This window comes from Salvia hispanica, chromosome 3 (genome assembly GCF_023119035.1).
Source record: "Salvia hispanica cultivar TCC Black 2014 chromosome 3, UniMelb_Shisp_WGS_1.0, whole genome shotgun sequence".
In the NCBI taxonomy this organism is placed as follows: domain Eukaryota; kingdom Viridiplantae; phylum Streptophyta; class Magnoliopsida; order Lamiales; family Lamiaceae; genus Salvia; species Salvia hispanica.
In genome coordinates, this window is record NC_062967.1 from 8,418,922 (window position 1) to 8,441,492 (window position 22,571).

The 22,571-nt window shown below is 35.1% G+C and overlaps 3 protein-coding genes across 4 annotated transcripts; 1 reads left to right on the top strand and 2 right to left on the bottom strand.

The window, feature by feature from the left end:
* Positions 1-3,551: 3,551 nt before the first annotated feature.
* Positions 3,552-6,009, bottom strand: LOC125212225. Its single transcript, XM_048112326.1, has 7 exons — positions 5,783-6,009; positions 5,573-5,613; positions 5,390-5,453; positions 5,029-5,289; positions 4,759-4,830; positions 4,043-4,221; positions 3,552-3,940 (listed from the first exon to the last, which is right to left on the bottom strand). The coding sequence occupies exons 1-7, from the start codon at positions 5,930-5,932 to the stop codon at positions 3,823-3,825; spliced, it is 885 nt and encodes a 294-aa protein (XP_047968283.1). The 5' UTR covers positions 5,933-6,009; the 3' UTR covers positions 3,552-3,822.
* A 559-nt stretch (positions 6,010-6,568) lies between these two features.
* LOC125214677 (syndetin) lies at positions 6,569-18,304 on the top strand. Of its 2 annotated transcripts, XM_048115798.1 has the most exons (25): positions 6,574-7,020; positions 7,761-7,925; positions 8,406-8,480; positions 8,838-8,916; positions 9,222-9,286; positions 9,588-9,677; positions 10,387-10,476; positions 10,617-10,703; positions 10,951-11,034; positions 11,559-11,678; positions 12,345-12,376; positions 12,512-12,644; positions 12,750-13,295; positions 13,866-14,395; positions 14,482-14,545; positions 14,682-14,772; positions 14,899-15,071; positions 15,508-15,633; positions 15,877-15,947; positions 16,349-16,411; positions 17,317-17,389; positions 17,510-17,629; positions 17,708-17,785; positions 17,868-17,918; positions 18,006-18,304. In XM_048115798.1, exons 1-25 carry the CDS (start codon positions 6,781-6,783, stop codon positions 18,105-18,107), a joined length of 3,348 nt encoding a protein of 1,115 aa, XP_047971755.1. In that variant the 5' UTR covers positions 6,574-6,780; the 3' UTR covers positions 18,108-18,304. The 2 variants fall into 2 exon arrangements, 1 of the variants encoding a protein (XP_047971755.1); XR_007175155.1 differs by lacking the exons at positions 17,317-17,389; positions 17,510-17,629; positions 17,708-17,785; positions 17,868-17,918; positions 18,006-18,304 and having other exon boundaries at positions 6,569-7,020; positions 15,561-15,633; positions 16,349-16,414.
* Positions 18,305-19,424: 1,120 nt separating this feature from the next.
* On the bottom strand, positions 19,425-22,238 carry LOC125211927 (serine carboxypeptidase-like 51). The gene is made up of 13 exons (XM_048111891.1): positions 22,008-22,238; positions 21,801-21,895; positions 21,615-21,722; positions 21,282-21,522; positions 21,137-21,180; positions 20,990-21,057; positions 20,812-20,917; positions 20,537-20,736; positions 20,380-20,449; positions 20,262-20,312; positions 20,133-20,185; positions 19,915-20,047; positions 19,425-19,662 (listed from the first exon to the last, which is right to left on the bottom strand). The coding sequence occupies exons 1-13, from the start codon at positions 22,132-22,134 to the stop codon at positions 19,588-19,590; spliced, it is 1,371 nt and encodes a 456-aa protein (XP_047967848.1). The 5' UTR covers positions 22,135-22,238; the 3' UTR covers positions 19,425-19,587.
* Positions 22,239-22,571: the final 333 nt, after the last annotated feature.

The following is a 22,571-nucleotide window of genomic DNA, read 5'->3' on the forward strand; positions in this document are numbered from 1 at the left end:
TTAATTTATCATATTGGGTAAGCATATTTAGTTTAACTGCCCCTCTCAACTACTGTAACATAATTTGAGCTTAATGAGCCACGGCTGCCCTTATAATCAATAAATTATCATACTATTAATAATAAAAAAAAGAGCGATGCTATTTACCATAATAACTATTATACTCATTTATTAAGATCACCTTATCATCACTATAATGGACTACAAAAAAAAATACGACTGAACTATAATGAAACGGGTTGAATATTAATTATACCACGTAAACGCATACTAAAGCTTTGATTAATTAAGATGAAATTATTTAAAAACAAGTAAGATATTTATAAAATTATTAAGATAGTGGCAATGATTGGTTGAAAAGAATGTGTTGTTTGATGAAGGATGCAGGTTACTACCTAAAACCATTAATTAGTGACAGTTTACTTAACAAGGAAAATTAAGTTATTTAATATTGATTAATTCTATATACATAATCAATGAGAAAGCTAATAATGGACCAACCAATATGTATATTATTTCTTAAACTATGTGGGGTCATCCCCTAATTCTGTATAAAGATGGCTCATTCATCAGAAAAATAAATTTAAAATTAAATGTACATGATCCACAACTTTCTTGAGATGCTAAAGCTAAGAAATTGCCCAAGAACCTTCTTCAAAATATTATTTTATGGAGTAATATGTTTTGAGTCACACCACCTTTATTTTATTTTTATTTTTTTGCATGCTTTACCCAAAAACATGGTGCCTCAATAATTCAATTCTTTCACTTTGCCCCTAAGAAATGGACTCAAAAGCAAAGTGGGGTTCGCCTTTTTTAGGTGGATTAGGGATCTAATTAATCTATATATATTAATGACGAAGAACTTTAAAAATATATAAAAAAATAAGTAATACTTTTGATGGATTCAATTAGTATTGATACAGTGAAACCAATATACCCAATAAAAAAATAAACTTATGTTTATGTACAAAGAAAGAAATAAACATAAATTACTGGCACCACTGTGGAGTGTGAACCATTATTATTTATTAAGCATGCAATAAATATAATCCAATCAGTCTTCAGTTTATTTTATTTATCATTGTATGGTCTTATATAAGTTTCACCGTCTAAATAGATTTGATATGTCACATGCAATGCAATTACGACGTTTTAAATCTTTTTTTAATTAATCGCATGTCTCAGAATAAATAAATCATTTTTCTCCTAATTAAATCTTTTTTTTTTTTTAATGTTGAAAGTGAGAGTGAGTGTATATTAATTGTTCCAAGGGCTTTTAAGTGTACAAATTTACTAAAGCTAATTAATAATTTTATGGGAACTGTAACTACTTATTGCGATTTATGAAATTCTTAGTATTTATATTACTTTATGATCGTTATTATTTTTGTTCGTAGGATTAATTAAATGTCGCAAAAGTCAATAACTTTGAGTTCAATCTCTTTGAAACGTGGATAGATGAGAGAATTTTGGTCTTTCCTATGACCAAGATCTTTGCTTAAATTAGATGCATCATTTGGCAACTTTTTGTATGATATACTTTCGAATGTCAATCGAGTTTTGAAAATCCATCAAATTTGTTAATATCGAGTAAATTTGAAGTGCTTCCACCATCAAAGGGAATATATATTTAAATAAATACTAATAATATTTAAGTTCATAATTGAATATCACATTTTGATTCAACAAGAGTTTAAATATGAAATAAAGTAGTGGAAAATGTTAATAGAATGTGTTCTAGTAGTATATGTGTGCAATGAGTTAGTTAAATGTATTATCCATTTATCGAAATTTGTAAAATTGAAATGAGGCATTTAATGATAGATGGACAAAAATAAAAATATGAGAACAAACATAATCTCCTAATAATCCATGTAGTTAACCTACCATTTCAAACTCGTATTGCTGCAAAAAAATTGAGATTGTTAAACGTCCGCATTTAAATAAATTTTCTATTATATTCCTCAAATTTCCACCCAAATCTAAAAGGTTATTTTCTGTCAATTAATATTAATATGTTTTTTTTATGATATTGATATATCGAGTTTGGTAGAATAACTCGACAAAGAAAGTGGAGCACGTATTCTTGTCCAGTGCAGACAACTTATTTGTTTTTGTCAGTTTACTGGTTTCTATCTAACAATTTGTCCATTACCAAAAAGAATTCAGCCAGAAAACCACTTTCAAATCATAAAATAAATAAAACCCCCAATTTTTATTTGAAAAATATAGTAGTACTATAAATAAATAAAGTCAGGAACCGAGTTAATGGGCCCTCTTTTTAGGCCCAATTAAAACAAAATAGTAATTCACATTACAAGATTGTTAAAATGCACACGCCTCACAACAAAACCATATCACGGCCATGTAGAAAACGCACTGTGAGTAATATATCGTGCAACGCAAGGAGGATAACCGAGGCAACGTTAACCAGCCATGTCGGACCGGTTAGACCAAACCGGACTGTGCAACCGGCCACCACAGTACAAATTAGGCTATAGAAAATCCCCGTCTCGAACCGGCCCATGGTCAGAGCATCGCAACCGAGCCAAGCAACGGCTAACCACACGAACGTCAACACATGCTCCAAAGATTCCAATCTGAACAATAATTGGAATGCGAAAACCACAAACGTTGTAGCTATGAATTTAAAAACCTTCCACTTCTTCGATGCCTCCTGACCGCCCGGTCCAGTTTGGTCCGACCCCGTCGGACCGGAACCGGAAGAAAAACCGTCATGGATTAATGCTGATGCGCCCGAAGTGAAAAATGCGGCAACAAGCACAAAGGGGGCGAAAAACGCGTCGTTTTGGACGTGGAGCGAGAACGTGACGGACCGTATGATGAAGTCGACGAGGAGGCCGGTTTCGGTGGTCGTGACAAGGGAGATTATAATGGTGACGGCGAGGGCGTATGATAAGACGAGGGTCAGAGGTATCGGTCGTAGGAAGATGGATAAGTAGAGAAGGAAGGAAAATCCGAGGACCGAGAGTCGGAGATGGTCGAAGAGGGATGCATTGTTGGCGCCGTGGCGATGGACTAAGGCGTAGGTGGATGAATGGCAAACGCGGACGGCTAGGATTCGCTTGAGGGAGAAGATGATGAGTGGTGAGATATTGGTGGAGCTTTGAAGCTCTAGAGATTGGAATCCAAGTTTGAGAGAAGTGATGGTGATGAGAGACCAGCATGAGAAGTAGAGTAAAGCAGAGATTTCCATGACTCTTTTTTCTTTCAAGGATTCAAGAAATTTTATTTATGGAAGTTGGAATTGTGGTGGGGGAGCTGAATTTGGAGCTTAGGTGTTTTTTTTCCTTGCAATATAGTAATGGATATTGATGAGATTATGAGATCTGGCCCACGTGGCGGTGTATTATTGGTAGACAATCAAACTTTGTAAGTTTTATATGCAAGTTGTAATAGTTGACCTTTGACTGTTGACTTATTTTTCCACTTCATATTCGTTAAGATTTACATAATTAAATTAAATTAAATATAATAAAATGACTCATGAATTAGAATATTGCAAATGAGCCTAGTAGCGATTTGAGAATTGGATTTAATTCCTTCGTCTCTGATTTATTGCAAATAGGGTCAAACAAAAGCCATATGAAAGTGCATAAAATCAAATGCAATAATGCATACGACCTTTGCAATCAGAATTCCATGTGGTCAAAACCATCTGGAAATAGATATTGAGTTAGACAGCTTGTAAAAGGATTATTGGCAGGCAGCTACTCTTCCAAAACAACGATCTCGTTCCGTCTTGTTTGCGCGATGAAGTGTCCTCAAATTTGAACATCGAATCAAAACATTTGTTTCTTACTTCTCTTCCAGCAGCATGGATGTGCAACGTAAAAGCGACGACACCTCCTCCTCTGTTGCTGCTCCAGTACCTGACCACCGTATTCTACCAGATTTGTCGAGTAAGAATGCATATCTGCAGATATCAGAGTTGAGGTGTAAGTAAGAAGCCACAAAAAATTGATCTGGGCTAATCACGAAGGTGGAGTAGAATAGAGTATGAAAGAAACTGATATACCCTGCAAGAAGATTTACTATTTTAAGCTCCTTCCTGAAGTAATAATGATCACCAAAGGAATAAACGATCTGCCTCTGCAGAGCATCTTGCTTCTCTGCAGGCGCGGGTTTCCTCATGTACTTAAGGAGTAGTTTCCTTATGAGCTTACGTGACAATAACCATTGATCCGTTAAGGACACCTGCACAAGAGACGTGATCCTCAAAAAACGTTGACATGATTCATTTTGGGAATAGTAATAATGCTTCACATATAAGTTCCTGTATATTTGAGATAGATTATTTTAAAATTCACATTTAAGTTTGCTCCTCAATTGTTTAAAAGGCGATCGTCTTCTATGTTCTAAGCGAGTGCGCAGTAGGAAGGGAAATGTTGCTCGGTCCATTGGTAGTTACAGGAATGAAAATAAAAAAGCATGTTATAAATCACATTACCGAAGTAAATTGAAAAACAAAGATCAGGTGCAGTTCTTCATAAAAATGACAGATTCAATAGTCGGACATTATGTTGATCGTATGAGGTTTTATGATCCTATAACCAAGCCTATATGAAGTAGAGATAGATAGAAAATCTAGTGTAGCCTGTAATCAGTTCAAAAAACTGAAAGCAGTCGAGGAAATTTCAATAATCTCCATTTAGCAGCAAGACAAGAGCAAAAGATAAGTTTGACCGGTAAACCTGCTAGCATATCATTACTATTCAGAGAAAGATGCAATACCTCGTACAGACGAACATCACTTGAATGTGCAAATGCTTTCAAGAAGGGTGAGGTCCACGAGTCAACCATAGCCTGTCAGGTAGTGAAAAAAATTAAAAGCTAACAATTATGTCAGGAAAATGCGCCATAAGCACAAGTTCTCGCATAAATCAAGAACGTATCCATGAAAGCAACTGAGGCATCTGCTTGCTCCATCTCTACACCCAAAAGATGGTAACCTCATAAAAGAAGATGATCTGATAATTGAGATTTGATATACACAAATCTCACCCGCGAGATTTCCCGAAAAGATAGACATATTAAAGACGCCTTAGCACTGTCTATTTCAGCAGTATCTGACGTCAACACGTTCGTATCATTAGTTTTCGAGGTTAGGGACAGCTTAGCCATATTTGATGAGGACAAATTTGCTTCGTCTTCTTTGGAGGTCACGGGAAGTGTAAGCTTAGAACCATTCGTAAAGTAGACTTCAAGGGAAGGAAACTTGAGTGCTGACGCTGCAGGAACTATAACCTTATTCGCTTTTGATACCTGCACCCAAGTCTCAAAATCTACAATCAAAACTCAACCTTATGCACTCAAAAATCATATAATCAAAATTCTAACTTAGCTTTAAAGTTGTATAACTTACCTTCCCACGATGTTTCTCAAATTCATTTATGTCAGTAAATATACTCCTATTCATCTCATCTTTACTGCCCTAATTCACACATGACCTTCTACATTAGCATCAGTCAAGCAAATTCCCATACCTCAAATTGAAATTCAAGGTAAATGCAATAAATTGAGCAGAGCAACATCGACAATTACTCACATTCGAGCTCGTGATTGCTTAACAGCCGCCTCATGCGCCAACTGCGATCAAATTACGCAATCAATTATACGAAAATGTCAATCGGAACAGATTCAAATGAGACCTATGACCATACAGGGATAAAATTCGAAAATTCCGTGGCGATTTGATTTGTATGATCTATCCAAATTAGTTCCGAAACCATTAAAATGCAATAAATTTTGAGCCGACCTTATAGACGTCGTCCTGGAATCGTAGGGAAGTCCATCGGCAAGGGTTGCAGGGAGGGATAACGGAGGAAAACTTCCCCTCTCTGAAAAGCAAGCTTCCGCCATTAGCATTTCGTAATGCTGCTGAGAGAATTTTCCTCGATCTCAGCATATTCTTCTTCGTTTGGAAAAACCCCTGCTGAATCTCTGTGTTTGCAGAATCGCAATCTAATTTGATCAAAACGATTTGGGCTTAGAATCTCGGATGCGTTTTCATTTTCAAACAAAAGCCCAAGCCATTTAAAGCTTTCTTTTCTATTGGTAATCCAATTAAAAAGGCCACAATAAAAGAATTTTTTTAACAAAAATTCTATATAAAATTGTTATATATGCTCAAATAATAATAACAAAAATAAAAAATACTGTATATATATATATTAAATACTTCATACTTAAAAATATAACAATTATAATAATAACAATAATAATTTATTATTATAAAATTAAATTTGTTGAGTACACATCAAAAGACATGTAGTCACACTAATAATCTAATTTGTGTATGATTCTTTAAAATCGAATTATTTGTGTATGATTCTTTAAAATTGAATCAATTTCTCTCGAGTTGTCAATATTAGAAATAACGGGATGATTTAGGCAACAATATTCAAAATGTACGATTAATTTGTCAAATAAACTTTTCTTCGTATTTATTTCTACTACAAATGTGGCTGAACCTGCAATGGGATGGATAAATAAATTAAGTATTGACTGAATAGAGATTTTTTTGATAAAAATGATGATTAAATGAAGAAATACTGAATTCCCAAATTCTTGCATCGCAGCAGAAAAAAGTCTTCACAATCAATCCAAAGTAAACCCAATCTCAAAATTCAATCGCCAGCAACATTAATTTCCCCTCCCTTTCTCTCTCTGACTGATTGCGCGATTACATGAAATCCGATCTGATCTGGCCGCAATGAGGTGGCGCGATTCGGTCCACGGCGGGGCGTGATTGAGATGCAGCCGGGCGACAATCCACCGACACTTCCGTTTCCACTCAGTCCATTGCTGCTATTGAATGCCGGTGATTTCGGCGACGGAGGCTTTGAATTGTCGCGCTATTTGTTCCTAGGATCGCTGCTCTTCTCGCGACAAGCAGGCGGCATGGACTTGTCCAAAGTCGGGGAGAAGATCTTCAGCTCAGTTCGCTCCGCGCGCTCGATTGGCCTCCTGCCTCCCCCCTCCGATCGTCCCGAGGTACTGCCACTTTCGCTGCTGCCTCAGCTGGACTAATAATTGTGCTGCTGCTACATTGTATCGTCATATTATGTGTGTTGCATTGTGAATGCGGTGGAGTTTGAGGTTACTCGATCTAAGAGATGTTTATAAACTTGGTAAAACTTAGGAGAGGAATTTAGTAAATCATGTTTCGTTCAATGTCCGAGTAACATTATGTCATGTTTGTGCATTTATATTTTGTTTAATGGTTACATTAAGTGCATAGGTAACATTATGTCATGTTTGTGCATTTATATTTTGTTTAATGGTTACATTAAGTGCTTTTTGGTTGATCAAGGAATGCGCATTTTTTTGAAGTATTAAAATTGTTCAAGACAGATGAGTTAGAGTTGCAGATTAAACAAGCGTATGGAATTCACTGTATATCTGATATTTCGGCCATTTATATCATAATGCAATCAATTTGATTGTTTTTAGTTGGTTATGGCTGGGGCTATTTATTTCTCTCTTTTTATATATAATGTTGAAAATGTCCAACATCACCTGCCAATATGCTGACATGGCCTTTGATGCCTTCAAAATGCAACACCATGATTTATAAGTAAGGGAAAAATGATACTGCAGTGTTATCACACTAAAGAAACTGAATTTGACATTTCAATAACTATATCCTTTTGTCTTTTACTAGTATCTATTCAGGTTGATTGAAATTCTCCGAGTTGTTGCTGACTTTATAATGCAACTATTTTGCAACACAGGTTCCAGCACGAGCAGCAGCAGCTGCAGCTGTGGCCCGTGTTCTTGCTGGACTACCTCCACATCAAAGACATAATATTTCAAGCTCTGATGGACTGAGTTTCATAGATGGGAGCAATTCTCAAGGTCAAGCTCTAGATGAGCTTGAGAAGGAATTTTATGAGGAGGTTGTTTGCTCTTTCTTTAGTGGCATCAGTAATTTTTGTGTCTCAATATATAAGTAAATAAGATTGGAAGAAACAACGAGGTCAAAAATTATCTCCTTAAGCAGATTAGTTCTTCATATATGTGAATAATAACAACATCAATGAGTATTTAACTATTTACATGCAATGGAAGGCTTAGAACTACAGTCTATGGTAGAATAATCTTTGGCTTCGTCAATATGGTAGGAGGTGACTAAATTTAAATTCATAGAGGAAAGCTATTCGAAGATGATTGTGGCGTCTTCCAAATTGTTATGTAACATTGGAAATGGAAGTGCATCTCTTAGCTTTTCTTACTAATATGTTCCTTTTGCTACTCAACCGTGATAACATTTATATTTTTAATGTTACTATTACGGTAGATGCTATTGTGCTGTATCTATTTATATTTTATCTACAAACCAGAATTAGAAACTGCTAAGGGTATATATTGTTTTTCAGGAGTTTGATCCTGTTAGACACATTTTAGAACAAATCCCCTCGGAAGAAAAGGAACCAGCATATTTCGAGGAGCAGGTCTTATTCTTCATCTGACCTATTTCTTCTCCCCATTCATGCATGCTATGCTGTTACCTTTGATTTGTTTAACATAACATCAACACCTGTTGTGGTCCTGTTTATTTTTCTTGCTGATATTAATTTTTTCTCTGTAAATTTCCATTTTTTCTTTGTTTTCGTTGCATTTATCCAGACGTTTGTGTTATGTTATACATGGATCCATTGAGTACTCTCCTCAAGCTTTTTTGCTCAGATCCTTTAGCAAGATTGCGGAGGATGGGGCTTGTTTCATAATTATGTTTCTATTTTAAACGAAAATATAATATCTCATCGGTCCATTATTTACAGATCATTCTGCATTGCATTCTTTTGTAGGCTGCTCTTCGATTAGCGCAACTGGATAGAATTTCTGAGCACTTGTCGCGTCATGTAATGGAACATCATGAACAAATGGGTGAGTTTCCTTATTTCCCTTTCGAGCCCCCTCAAGTTTTCTTGCAATGTAGGAAAGTTCTTATAAAAGAAATGTCCATAAACTTCTTTATTGCAAGCGTGTTGCATGATCATCTTATGCTGCATAAGCGTGTTGCCTATTTGGAGTGTGCCTTTCAAATCTCATCTCCTTGATTCTAGAAGAATTAGTGGCTAACTGATTTGGCTGCACAGCATTTTTTACTCTGGTCACAACATATGGTATTCTCTTATATGAAAATTCTAGAATTTTGAATTCCTACATTCTGGCAATATACTTTGTTTCAGTAAATGGGATGAATCTGGTCAGAGAGTTGGAGAAGGACTTGAAGATTGCAAATGTTATTTGCATGGTAAGCAGGTGACTTTTTTTACCATTCAACTGCTAGCCATTGGGCTTGATAGAGTAGTGTAACTCTTTGAACTTGCTGGTAGATCTGATTAGTATTGCCAAACTCAGACTTCTACACGGTTGTCTGAGCTAAACTGCTTAATTCTTTAAGATGCGGAACCAAGTGGAGGCCTATTCTTCCCCAAAAGTTCCATATCTGAAACTTTGATTACTGAACAATCTGTTTCTAGGAAATTTATTGAATAAACATTGATCTACAGATAATGGTTTTGTCATCATGCTTCCTCTTTTATTTATTGCAGAATGGGCGAAGACACCTTACCTCTTCAAGGAATGAGGTATCTAGGGATCTAATTGTTACAGAAAGTTCAAAGAAGAAGCAAGCGCTAGTGGTAATCTGCTCACCTGAAAGTTTTGGTTGACTATTTCAATCTGTTTTTCTTCATTTGGTTCCCATGTTCTCTAATGGCATAAAAAAAACTTTTCATTAGACTGGACATCTATCTTTGAAAGATTGTCATGTTAATCACTTATAGTGGTATTGTTTTTTACATCTGGATAAACCAAACAATGTTTAATTGATGTAAATGGTTATCTAGGATGCTGAACATGAAATGCTTATTTAGCCAAAATTGTTGATCAAAGTAGCGTCACAACTCACAGTTAATTTCTCATTCACACCTCTTATTTCGTTGAATTTAATAACATTGACTTTTAAATGACTCTGGTCACAAATTTGAAATTTCTGTTATGATTTACTTCACTTCAGATATCTTTGGGCTAGAAAGGAATTAGGGGAAGAAAAGAGCAGATGATCCTCTTTATCCCTTAATTGTTAACTAATCTTTTAATCCTCAGCAGCATATTCAACGTTGAGTGCAGTTAAGAAATGCTATTTATTGCTAAGTCTTTCTGTTGGGTAATTCTTATTGTATTTCTTTTGATTAAGTGCTAAGGGTTAATTCTGTTTGTGATTCTAAATGAAAGTAAAGTTAGTAACTAGGCTATACTGTTTTTATTATTTTATTAATCCCAGAGCTAGCTTTGACTGTTCTTAAGTTATTACTTTACTACCTGAGTAATAATTATCGCAATTTGCAGGGCATGATTCCCATCTTGTCTGAGCTTCGTCATGCTGTGGACTTGCAAGTTGCTCTTGATACTTGTGTTGAGGAAGGGAGTTTCACTAAGGTGCTTTTTATTTCATAATGATTATAGAAAAGGGATGTTTTCAGTTCTTTATTTGTCTTTTCGACATCTTCTGCCTTTGGCTTTGCTTTGTATGCATGAATTTAAATATTATCTCTAAATGCTTACCTTTACATTCTCAGGCTTTCCAAATACTGCCGGAGTATTTACAACTTTTAGATAGTTTATCAAACCTTTCGGCTGTGCAAGAGATGAGCCTTAATATTGAGGTGAACTTAACATGCATATACATAAAGAAACGTGTTTTTATTTATCCACCATTGGTGCTTGTGCTTCCTCTTTATCTGTACATATAGGTTTATCTTTGATTGCTTCTATAGTCTCTTAGTGATAATTGTTATGCTTTACTTGAATATATTAATCATTATTACTATTGTATTGTTATTGTTGTTATTAATATGTGTTCTTGGGCTTTCATTTAATTGCATGATGATCAAGATAGCTAATATGGTGCAGGTTTGGTTGGGGAAGACTCTTCAGAAGTTGGATTCAATTCTATTAGAAGTGTGCCAGGACTTCAAAGAGGATGGCTATCTCACTGTTAGTTCTAGATTGCTTTACATAATATGAAGAACTAATCATAAAGTCCTACTTGCTCCCTCAGTTTGTAGAATACCGATTACTATTATAAATTTGTAGTAATACATATGAATAACTATTTATTTTAAAATATCTGATTTGATGTGAAATATATATATATATATATATATATATATATATATATATATATATATAATCTGTATCTGTTCCACGCATTTTTTCGTTTCATTATGTTATAGGAGAAGTACTTTTACCTTGTGCTTCATTATTATGCATAATTTTTATCATCCAAGAGAATATGAGCACACTAAATATAACCATTATTGGCCTTATATTGATTGATGACGACAAATCCTCTGTAAATCATTGGGATGATAAAAAATAGTACTACAAAATTAAGATAATAAGTTTTACATAGAAGAGCTCACTCCATGCCCTTACTTAACCTTCATGCTATGCACAAACGTTCATTTAGTTGATGCTTGGGGTTAAAATAAAGTTGTTTTGTTTTCTCAATTCTGCAGGTGATTGATGCATATGCTTTAATTGGTGATGTTTCTGGTCTAGCTGAAAAAATACAGAGCTTCTTCATGCAGGAGGTTCTCTCTGAAAGTCACTCAACCTTGAAGACCATTTTGCAAGAGGCAAGAAAAATATTTTCATGAGAATCTAATTGCTTATCATTTGAGTAATGAGGTAATTGGTATGATGGAATGAAATGATCATCGGGATATTCATTCACATTCTATGATCAATATGTCTTGAATCAAGAATCGCCATTCCCAGGGGAATCACCCTTCATAAAGTTGAGGGAATGGCCATTCATTGCACCAGTTTTACCATTTTGGGCTACCCACCAAAATTAGACCAATTCTAAAAATGGAAAGTTTTAAACACTACCAACACTACTAATAATGCGGACCCCACAATCCACTACTACTACTACTATCTTTTCTTCTTCTCTCTCTCTCTCTTATTTTATTGAAGAAAAAAAATTACTAAAATAAATATATGCCTAACAAACTTTAATATATTTATTTAGTATAACAAACTTTAGGAAATGGTTTCAATTCATGAAGTGTATAATTCTGAAGAGAAAAGATAGATAGTTTGCAACTCCTGCTATGTATAGTAAACTAAGTTAGCTTGTGCTTGAAGCACGTTACATCAAATCTGAGCTTTGCTATAAACTAAGTTGATAGGAGCCTTCTTTTCAAGTTTCAACACCCTCAAATGCATTAATTGAGTTGTATGCTTTCATTTAGTATTATAATTTCTTATATGGCTGACACTAAAATCTTGCATTGCAGGACTTTGAAAATTCAAATACCCAAATTACGAGGTGAGAGTTAATCTTATCCTGTACTTTGAAGTTGTTAGGATATTTTTTTGGTCTTGGGGTTTATTTTCCTCAGTTTTCTATGCTTAGATGAAATGTAATATAGTGCCTTTCTTGTTTGGTTTTAAATTTCCCCAGGCTAACATACAGTGATTTGTGCACCCAAATACCCGAGTCCAAGTTTAGGCAGTGTTTACAAGCAATGATAGCTGTTCTGTTTAAGCTGATGTGTTCGTACTATGTAATTACTAACTTCAAACTCGAAGACAAAGTGAGTTATCGCTCTCCAACTATATATATTTGATATTATTTGAATGCAACTGAAAGTGTTAATGAAACATTGTACATTTTTTAAATGCATTATTCTTTCTGACAGGTGCCATCCTGCCATAACCCTAGTGGTAATCAACATGGTATTCTATCTGGGGTCTCCGAGGATACTGCCAAAGAAGTTTCTTCTTCTCTGACAGAAGAAGGCTCAGTTATTGCATCCGTTCAGAGAGGATCTCGTTCCTCCTCAGCAGAAGTGAGTTTGACGTCTGTAACACATGCTGAACGAACTCAAGGTCCTATACGCGAAGATCATTCAACTGATGAGGGAAGAGATGATGGAAGTGCAGCATCAAGTAGTGGGTCCCCATGGTTCTTGCTGCGAAAAGATGCCTTGACGTTTGTTTCACTTGCCTTACAAAGGGGATGTAGGAACCTTTGGCAGCTTACAACAAGCCGTATTTCAGTTTTGCTTTCTTCTCCAGCAGTTTCTTCTACCAGCATTCATCAATTTTTGAGAAACTATGAAGATCTAAGTATATTCATTTTGGCTGGGGAAGCTTTTTGTGGAACTGAGGCTATTGAGTTTCGTCAGAAGGTTAAATCCATTTGTGAAGGTTATTTTGCTGCATTCCATCGTCAGAATATTTACGTAAGTCCAACTCTATGACTGAGAGCATATCATGCGCAGGAATTCCATGCTTCTATGTTTCTTTGGATCTTTCATCTCGCCACATCATGTTGTGACTAACTAAATGTATTTGGTTAGAAGCATTTATGCAAAATCTATATTCATCATCACTTCATCAGTGCAAACATGTGAAAGTTGCAAAGACACAGGATTGCTTTATAGAACAAAAACAGAAAGGTTAAAACTACACTACCTACTAAAAGAAAACTTTGGGCCCATGTATTGCATCTCATCATTACCCTAGCAATTTATACTTCGTTATTGCAGATGCTTGAAGTTGTCTTTCCAGTGGGAGCATAAATTATGTTCCTTCAGAAGCTACTGAGTGGAGTTGTAAATTAGTTGGAATATATCTTTTACTTTGTTTTAGCTTTGATCATCTGTACAGGATTCATGCTATTTGATATGAATGTGGAATATATGCTTGAAGTTGCCTTTCATCATGTGTATTTTGAAATTAAAAGGAAATATAGGATGGAAAAATTTCTTGTATTGTGAGATTGAGATCATTCATCATTATTTGCTTTGCAGGCCTTAAAAATGGTGATGGAGAGGGAAAATTGGCAGATTTTGCCACCAGACACGATTCAAGTGGTTAGTTTTCCAGGACTGGTTGGTGATGGAGCAGCTCTCCTTGTTTCATCTGTCAGTTCTCCCCGTGCACAATTACTACATGACAGTAAATCAGTTGGACTAGCTAGTGGGTCGAAGAAGGGTGGATTTTCATATTGGCTTGAAAATGGTAAGCTGTTTTTGCCAAAAGTGATCGGCAGTTCTGAGGAGTATTCCGACTCCTTCCAGTCCAATGGTTTGGCCACACAAGGATCTGGAAATACTAATAAGATACCCAGGCAAACTAAATCATCCTCTGAAGTAGACACGAACCATGTCAACGGGACTACTCCAGAAGAAGAAAATGAGGATCTTCATGCAGATTTTATTGATGAAGATAGTCAGCTTCCGAGTCGTATTTCCAAACGCGGTCATTCAAGGCATAACTCTTTAAGTGGGAACAATGAAGATTCGATGGCACAAACAGGATCCTCCCTTAGTGTCCTGAGGTGAGCTTTAAGTTCTTCAATTATTTGTCTATAAAATGCTATAATTTCCATATAAGTATTGAGCTCTATTGCTGTTTCTGAATCAGATCGATGGACAAATATGCACGGTTGATGCAGAAATTAGAGATTGTCAATGTTGACTTTTATAAGGTAGGCTCATCTGCTGATAGTTGCTTATTTCAGCAAATTAGTCTGCTTATATATATTGATGTGCATTTGCCAATCTTTTGTAACCTGGTTCTTGTCTTATGCTTTTCTAGTAATTGTATTTCATTATGTTTCACAGGGAATTTGCCAATTGTTTGAGATATTTTTCTACTTTGTGTTTGAGACATTCTGTGAGCATAATGCTCCAGCTAGTGGAAAAGGCATTCCTCGTAAGTTTTTAATTTCCTCTTGATATATATAAGCAAATCATATGATTATCTTCCAAACAGGACAGAATTTCCGCATGTTTACAATAGGTGCCATCCACTAAATAATTTCACTGTTATTTTCCCCAGACAAGGTAAAAACTGCAATAGCAAGAATTTCGCAAGAGTGTGACCAGTGGATAAAACATCAACCAGTATCAACATCTTCGTCATCCCCAACATCTTCAAGTCCATTCACTCACATGGATGTTACCCCTATGAGTCCTCCCAGTCATGTGAATCATACTTCTTTCGGACTGAAGGTATTATGCCTATGGAGTGATCTCATGTTTCTGGTGTTTATTTTACTACTCTAGGAGGGTTTCAAGTCTCTTAGATTTCTTCTTAAATTGTTCTAGTGAAGACAAAGCATTTACTATAATCTTATCATCTTATGCACCATTTATGCTCCATTCCAGCAATCTTGACCCTTAACCATACTAAGAGGAGATGCTAACCAGTATATTGATATGTGGATTTTATCCCCTGTTTATCCGCTCAACTGTAATCTTGTTCAAACATTACCTCCACATGCATGACATGGTTATGACCATATACTAATCTTGTGATCACTAAGCTACTGTGATAAAAGATCTCGTTTGTCCTTACATAGAAACATGGTTTTACTGTAAAAGTACTTTTAGTTGGAGTTCTATTTTTGACTAATATGTGAGTAATTACATTGACATAACGCTGCAGGAAAGATGTTCTGGGGCTGACACTATATCTCTTGTTGCTCAATTATTGCATAGATCCAAAACGCATTTGCAATCAATGCTTCCACGCAAATATGCAGCACTAGTGGAGGACTTCTATTTTCACATGGTATGTTTTGCATGATTATTTAGGGTAATAATCTGCTCGGTACTCAATGACATGTATTTATTTCACAATCTGATGGTTTGGTTTCTTCCTCCTTGCGTACCTTGTATCTTTCACTAGTTGTTTCTATGATCACTATCAAACTACCTTCTTCAGAAAACGATAATGTAATTTGTTTCTCTATAGTTTTTAGTATCTACCCAAACAATGTTGTTTGCAGTAAGTTAACTAATCCATCTTTTCCAGGTTAATGCTGTGCCTGATCTTACTCAGCTTATTCATAGGACAACAGCAAAATCGCTACTGCACATCAATGGGTGAGACAAGAAAAGGCAGTGCTTATACTTGTGATTATATAAATTATTTTAACAACATTGATTGTGAGATATCCTTAAGATGATCAATGAATTTTGTTTGCATCTTATAAAACATCAAACATCTCTGATCTCACATTCCTCATCTCAAGATCTTTGTCTTATGTTTCTTATTATCGTTTTAGTTGAAAGAAAGTATTAGAAGATCCATTTAGCTTTTAGAATACCAATACAACATTGTTTGCTCTAGAATAGTGATTGTTTCCTTTCTGAAATGAAAAATATAATGGCGCTTTAAGGCGGTGCTGTTTCCAGTTGAATATCTCGTGTAGGATATGTTTCCTAGTAGTATATTTTAGAGGTGTCTTTTAGTAGTGGTATTTATTGGATGATGGTTTGAGCAGGTATGCTGATCGCATTGCCAATGCTAAATGGGAGGTGAAAGAGCTTGGAATGGAGCATAATGGGTAAGTTTTCTCAAAGCAAGTACTCCCTCCGTCCCGCTTAAGATGACACGTTTTCCTTTTTAGTCTGTCCCAACTAAGATGATACATTTCCTTTTTTGGTAACTTTCTCTCTCCAATTAATACACTCAACCACTTTTTCTCACTCCTATTAAAATATTCATCTTTCTTTATCTCTCTACTTTAATACTTACATCCACCTTCTCTCTCTCCAATTAAACACTTTAACCAATAACTCCTAAAACCCCGTGCCGGCTAAGCAATGTGTCATCTTAGCCGGGACGGAGGGAGTAATATCTTTAACATTCCGTGCTGTATCCGTCAACATCAGTTACTTTGATGGAATAAGAAGTTATGGTTTGCAGCATTCATTATTCACTGATGAAAATAGGCATGTGAAAAGAAAGGTAAATGTTATGTTATATGTTAAAATGAATCCCTCAACAAAGCAAATGCCAAACCTGAGGAGGGGTGAATTATGTGATTATGAGAAGTGCATGGTTGCAAAGATCAAGAAAATAAACAGAGCAATTATTTATTGGGTTGCATATCAAATATATTAACAGATCTTCCAAAGCTCACCAGAAAGTCATGATATATTTGGAGATAATATTATGAACCATTCTAAATAAAATAAGTGGGACAGGATTAAGAACGGAATATGAATGACCTCAGCATCAGGCAGTTGCTTTCAAAGAGCGGTGATAAACTAATTACTGAAGCATTAGCTGGAAATGGGTGGCACATTTCTAATTGTTGATCATGTTAGCTATCTCTGCTTATGCAGTGCTATAATACATTGTAAAACTTTTGTGAAATTCAGTTAAATCTTCGAGAGTCTTTATCTCTCGATAGGTACTATATTGATTGTGGTGGGTGAAAAAATAAAATACATCTCATGTTATTAGGTATGTTGATTTATTACTGGGCGAATTTAAGCACTACAAAACGAGGATTGCTCATGGGGGTATCAGGCAAGAGGTAATGAGTGGATTTAAATATTCATTACTGCTGCCTAAATTCGTCTCATATTTCTCGTATCTATGTGGGTATGCAAACTCATCGATATAGCTTCTATATATTACACCAACATCAATCTAGGTTCAAGATCTCCTCTTAGAATATGGACTTGAAAATGTTGCTGAAACTCTGATCGAGGGCCTATCTAGGGTGAAGAGGTGTACTGATGAAGGACGAGCACTCATGTCGCTCGATCTCCAGGTACGATTTTACTTCCCACTTACATGATACGATATGTGGTTTGTTTTCCTTATTTGATCAGTACCTCTCCCTTTTCAGGTTCTAATAAATGGCCTAAAGCATTTTGTCACAATCGATGTACAGCCAAAATTGCATATAGTGGAAACTTTCATCAAGGTAGACAAATTTAGTTATACTCCAGATATAAAATATCTTTGTTGCGTTTCCAACAACTTAGCCATTGTCACGGTATCCACAGGCGTACTACCTTCCAGAAACCGAATATGTCCACTGGTCGCGTGCTCATCCGGTATAAAATCATCAATTGAATCCCCGTTAACAGTATCGCTCTAACTGAATACCTCTGATGGATCCTATTGCGCTGGTAATCGTGCAGGAATATAGCAAGAGTCAAATAGTGGGGCTTATCAACCTCGTCGCGACAATGAAGGGCTGGAAAAGAAAAACCAGGTTAGAGATCTTAGAGAAGATAGAATGATGTTATGTTTTCGTTGATGTATTGCTTTTTTGAGCCTTGAAAATTTTGCGATCATTTTTCACCAATTTTCGTATTTATACATATATAAATTCTGCACTACACAATTTTTATAGGATCCAATTGAGGTTGTATATGTGTCTAATCTGTAATATATATTCTCCCCTGTCAAGGGTAAGTTTTTGTATATTTTGGATTAAGAGTTGTACGGCTCCCATCATTATATTTTATACCTGTGCATTTTAGTATTATTCCCTTGTCCCAACAAACTTGCATCGTTGCTTTTGGGCCCGCGATTTAAGGAGGTTGTGTTTAGTGATTTAAACGTGTTTGTAATTGTATAATTCGTGTATAGTTAGTAATTTATTTTCTAGGAAAATTTCAATAGTGAATTGCTTCCTCAGAACCTTCAAGATCACTCCATAACTAAGTTGCTTGCTCAAACTTTGCCAGAATCAAGCTGTTGCTCTATCACTAAACAACATAATTTCCAATCCTAAAACATGAAGAAACTCAAAATCCAAAATCTCTTGGGATTCTTGAAGCCTTGATCATCTATAGCCTATAAACTTGTTTTAGGAGAGGACCCCATGATATATATCTACACAAATCTTGTCAGAACCAAGAAATATTCACATGTTGCAAAAATCAAGAACTGGATAATAAGTAGTTCCATCAATACACACACAATAGAATCAAAATGTAATCATCTGTGGGATTCTGCTCATATAAAATACATTAAAAAAAGAGATGGGAATGAAGAATAATTGGAACAAATAATTGATTTAAATTAGTGAATTGAAGAAACAGTGGACAAATTAACAGCACAGAAAGACAAGAACAAAATGGGTTTTATGCATTTGTATATCAAAGAGAAAGTATAGTGAATTAACAGAAAAGTTCAAATATTTATTTGCAGAAAATGGAAAATCTTGAGTCAAACCTTTTTGACAAAATAAAATTAATCCTATAAACTAATTCATTATTTATTCTTTAAAATTTACTCATTGCCTTTTGAACTAGACTATATATTTTTGCTTTCAAATGGAGTACATACTATTTATGAGTATATGACTAGACCTGTTTATTATTGATATCTTTCCTTTCACATAGAGTGCATACTATTTATGACAATAAGTCAATAATTACTTATACTGTTATTTTTTGTCATTTATACCACACACTATTTTTTTGTCATTTTCTACTTGTTCAGCTGATTTTCAAGCATAATTCTGCAATTACTCTTTTTTTGTTAAATGGAGTACTCCTACTACTTAGTAGTTTGTCAAACGAGTCTGGGGTAAAAGGTGGACGTAAAAATATGTCAAAATAAATTCTCACAATTGCTAAAAAAAATCACAGTACAAACAACATATTTGCAATTACAAATGGGATTTATTTTTAAAAATTATTTTTTTCCTATCTCATCATTTTCTACCAATTCTTGAATGAGGCTTTCAATTATGTATTAAGAATCAACCATTTATTTCGAAACGTTGGGAGATTGTGTTACGCTGCTTATCATGCTCAATGCTACACAAGGCTGATCAACAGGTACCTGAAATCAAACCAAAAATAAATTAAATCATACTCCTTATAACTAAATTGATTTGGACCAAACACACATTTATTATATGATCATAAATCAAAACTCAAGTGGTGTTTGAGTGAATTTTTTGACAAGGACATGAGGTGACATGCTTGTAGTCTTGTGACTGTCGGTGGATTAAATTATGTCATCATACTTCAATTTTCATATTTATTTATTATATTCAGTATATGTAGCAATAAATAGAGTGAGTTTACTTACAAAATGGCCAGCTCCAAGAATCCAATAGAAATGCAAATTTTTGTAGGATCTGGTGAAACCCTTTGTTATTGTCTCTTTCCCACAATACAATGGTGTTCTCTCCATGCTCAAGAAAGTTTTGAGCCCACCCCACCTAAAATATATAATAAACAATTAATAAACATTACTCCATTATTATTGCATATAAATATATACTTGAGGTAACATAATATTCTTACTTGAGCTTTTCAACCCATGCTTCAGTTCCCTTGGTGGAGCAAATGACATCAAGCTACAAAAACACAACTTTATAATAACACACAAAAATCTATTCCAAAAAATGAAAAATCAAGATTCAAAACACTCACTTGACCACTATAAATAGTTAGATTGACTCCTTTAGCAAGAAGCTGATCCACCTACAAAAATACAAAACATTTAACAAAAAAATAAAAACATCATCAACACACTATTTTCTCTTCTTACCTCATCAATCCTAGGTTTCATGAAATCTCCTTCCAAAGCTGAAAAAACAGAATCTGATTGGCCTCCCCATCTATCACAAACCATCATCACAATTTGAGAAACTCAACTATGTCTTAAACAACAACAAAACTCATGGTAAGCAAAAAAATCAACTCACACAACACTTTTAGGTATCTTGAGCTTCTTCTTGATCACACCATTCATAAGTTTATCGATATCGCCATCCCCATCGGGTGTATCCCGCCTCAACGAATTTAGGTACCTCGAGTATCGCCTGATCGAGATCTGCTGCGACAGCACAGAGGCTGACAAGGACACAGGGTCCATCCCAGAATCCAGCAAGAAATTGTAGAAATCCTGAAAATCAGCATTTGCCCGAATCAATCTTAGTCGAACACTACCGATGTTTTCTAAGTCTGTGTTTTGTTTTACCACTGAATTGCTGCTGGAACTGATAACACTTTCAAGATCACTCCATGATTCTGTTGCCTCAACAAACTTGCCTGTCTCAAGTTCTTGCTTAATTTGCTCAGCTAAACTGTTTTTTTTTCCATATATTAGTCATCAAAAAGTGCAAGAAATGTCTTATCAAAATCATGAAATGCTATACCTGTTTGATTTCTTCAAGCCATTATTGTCCAGCCTTGAAACATCTTTCAAAAGGGGGCCCCATGAAAACTGCATAATCATGTGAAATTCACACATGCCTTAGTTGTCACATGTTGCAAGAATCAAGAATCAAACAAACAAGACACACCACAAAATCTTCTGGTGAAATCCAGGTATCCCCCAATGCAATTCCTATGAAACAGAATCAAAAAATTCTTCAACTCAAGAATATTAGTACAATTCAAGATTCAATTTTTATCCTTTTTTGGGGGATTTTCATATTTGCAATTTACCTCCAAGTTTGAGCTTCAATTTCCCAGCTTCAATTGCTTTAAGTGCAGTCAATCCAAGAGTGACAGCATATTTTCCACCATAAGATTCAGCCACAATGTAAAGAGGGCTTTTTTGGAGAGTCTGATTTCTATTGAAAATCTCAATTAAAAGTGTGGTTAGATCATCAGCTGCTTCATAATCAGTTTTCACCAACAAATCAAGATCCTCCACAAAACTGTATCCTGTCCCAACTGGATTATCCTACACCATGAATCAAACCCCAAATCTCAAAATACATTTTCAAGAATCAAGATTGTGATACATGGATAATGAATAACATTCTCATTTCTCACCACAAACAGAAGATCAGCTTTCTTCAACCATGTTGAATTTCTTGGCTTCAAATATGAGTCCAAAGGCCCAATCTCCTCAAAATTTCCAATCCCAACCCCAGAAGCACCCTTAACAACAACCAATCACTATTTCAGTAAAAAAGGAATTTCATTTCAAATCTACAACCAATCAAAAAAGGAACTCACAGGTCCACCCTGAAGCCAGAGAATGATTGGCCAAGGCTTGTTTGGATCTTCAGTTCTATATGGACTTCTGTAATACCACCAAAACATATGGGCTTCTGCTCATTACAGAGAGAGAGAGAATCAGAAAATAAAATGAAAATTGATAAACAGAGAAAATGGGAAAGAAAAAGATTGCATTTTGATTATTGTTCCATCATTTTTTCTTACTGGGCCTGACTTCAACATAGCCCCATGATTCTGAGCCATCATCTGTTCTTACAGCTCTGACTAGAGATCCTTGAATCAAGAAAAGAAGTGAAGCAAGAAGAGAGAAAACAACATGGGACTTCCCCATTTGTAATAAAAAGAAGTGGGATTCTTGCAGAAATGTGGAGGTGAAACTGTGGGACTTATATTGTGAAACAAAGGACTGCCATTGGTGGTGACCTCTCACTTCTTGTCTCTGACTCCAACTGACTTTTAATTTTATTTTAATTCTCTTTCACTGAAAATGAAAAAAAGAAGATAAATCCCAAATAAAAAGAATTCAGAAAGTTTGACTTTACAGAGGAAATATCCCAATTTATCAGTCAATCAAGTAAGAGTTTTTTCTGAAGATCTGCTCAGTTTTTTTGTAGTCATCAATGATTTCCAAAACTAATAAATGAGCAGTGATTAATTGTGGAGAAAATGGGACCTTTAATTGTACATATGTATTTTTTTGATTAAATGTGTGTAGATATAAATTTGATTTATTAATATTATTCTGAATAAAAAAAGAAGGGGAAAATT

Coding starts and splice junctions, on each gene's coding strand:
- LOC125212225 (XM_048112326.1), bottom strand. CDS start 5,932: ATGCTGAGATCGAGGAAAATTCTCTCAGCAGCATTACGAAATGCTAAT. Junction 5,290..5,389: donor TTGAGAAACATCGTGGGAAG/GTAAGTTATACA, acceptor ACTTGGGTGCAG/GTATCAAAAGCGAATAAGGT. Junction 4,831..5,028: donor CTTTTCGGGAAATCTCGCGG/GTGAGATTTGTG, acceptor ACTACCTGACAG/GCTATGGTTGACTCGTGGAC.
- LOC125214677 (XM_048115798.1), top strand. CDS start 6,781: ATGCAGCCGGGCGACAATCCACCGACACTTCCGTTTCCACTCAGTCCA. Junction 7,021..7,760: donor CCCCCTCCGATCGTCCCGAG/GTACTGCCACTT, acceptor TTTGCAACACAG/GTTCCAGCACGAGCAGCAGC. Junction 11,035..11,558: donor AAGAGGATGGCTATCTCACT/GTTAGTTCTAGA, acceptor TCAATTCTGCAG/GTGATTGATGCATATGCTTT.
- LOC125211927 (XM_048111891.1), bottom strand. CDS start 22,134: ATGGGGAAGTCCCATGTTGTTTTCTCTCTTCTTGCTTCACTTCTTTTC. Junction 21,523..21,614: donor AAGCTGATCTTCTGTTTGTG/GTGAGAAATGAG, acceptor TTCATGGTGTAG/GATAATCCAGTTGGGACAGG. Junction 20,918..20,989: donor GGCTTGAAGAAATCAAACAG/GTATAGCATTTC, acceptor AAAAAAAAACAG/TTTAGCTGAGCAAATTAAGC.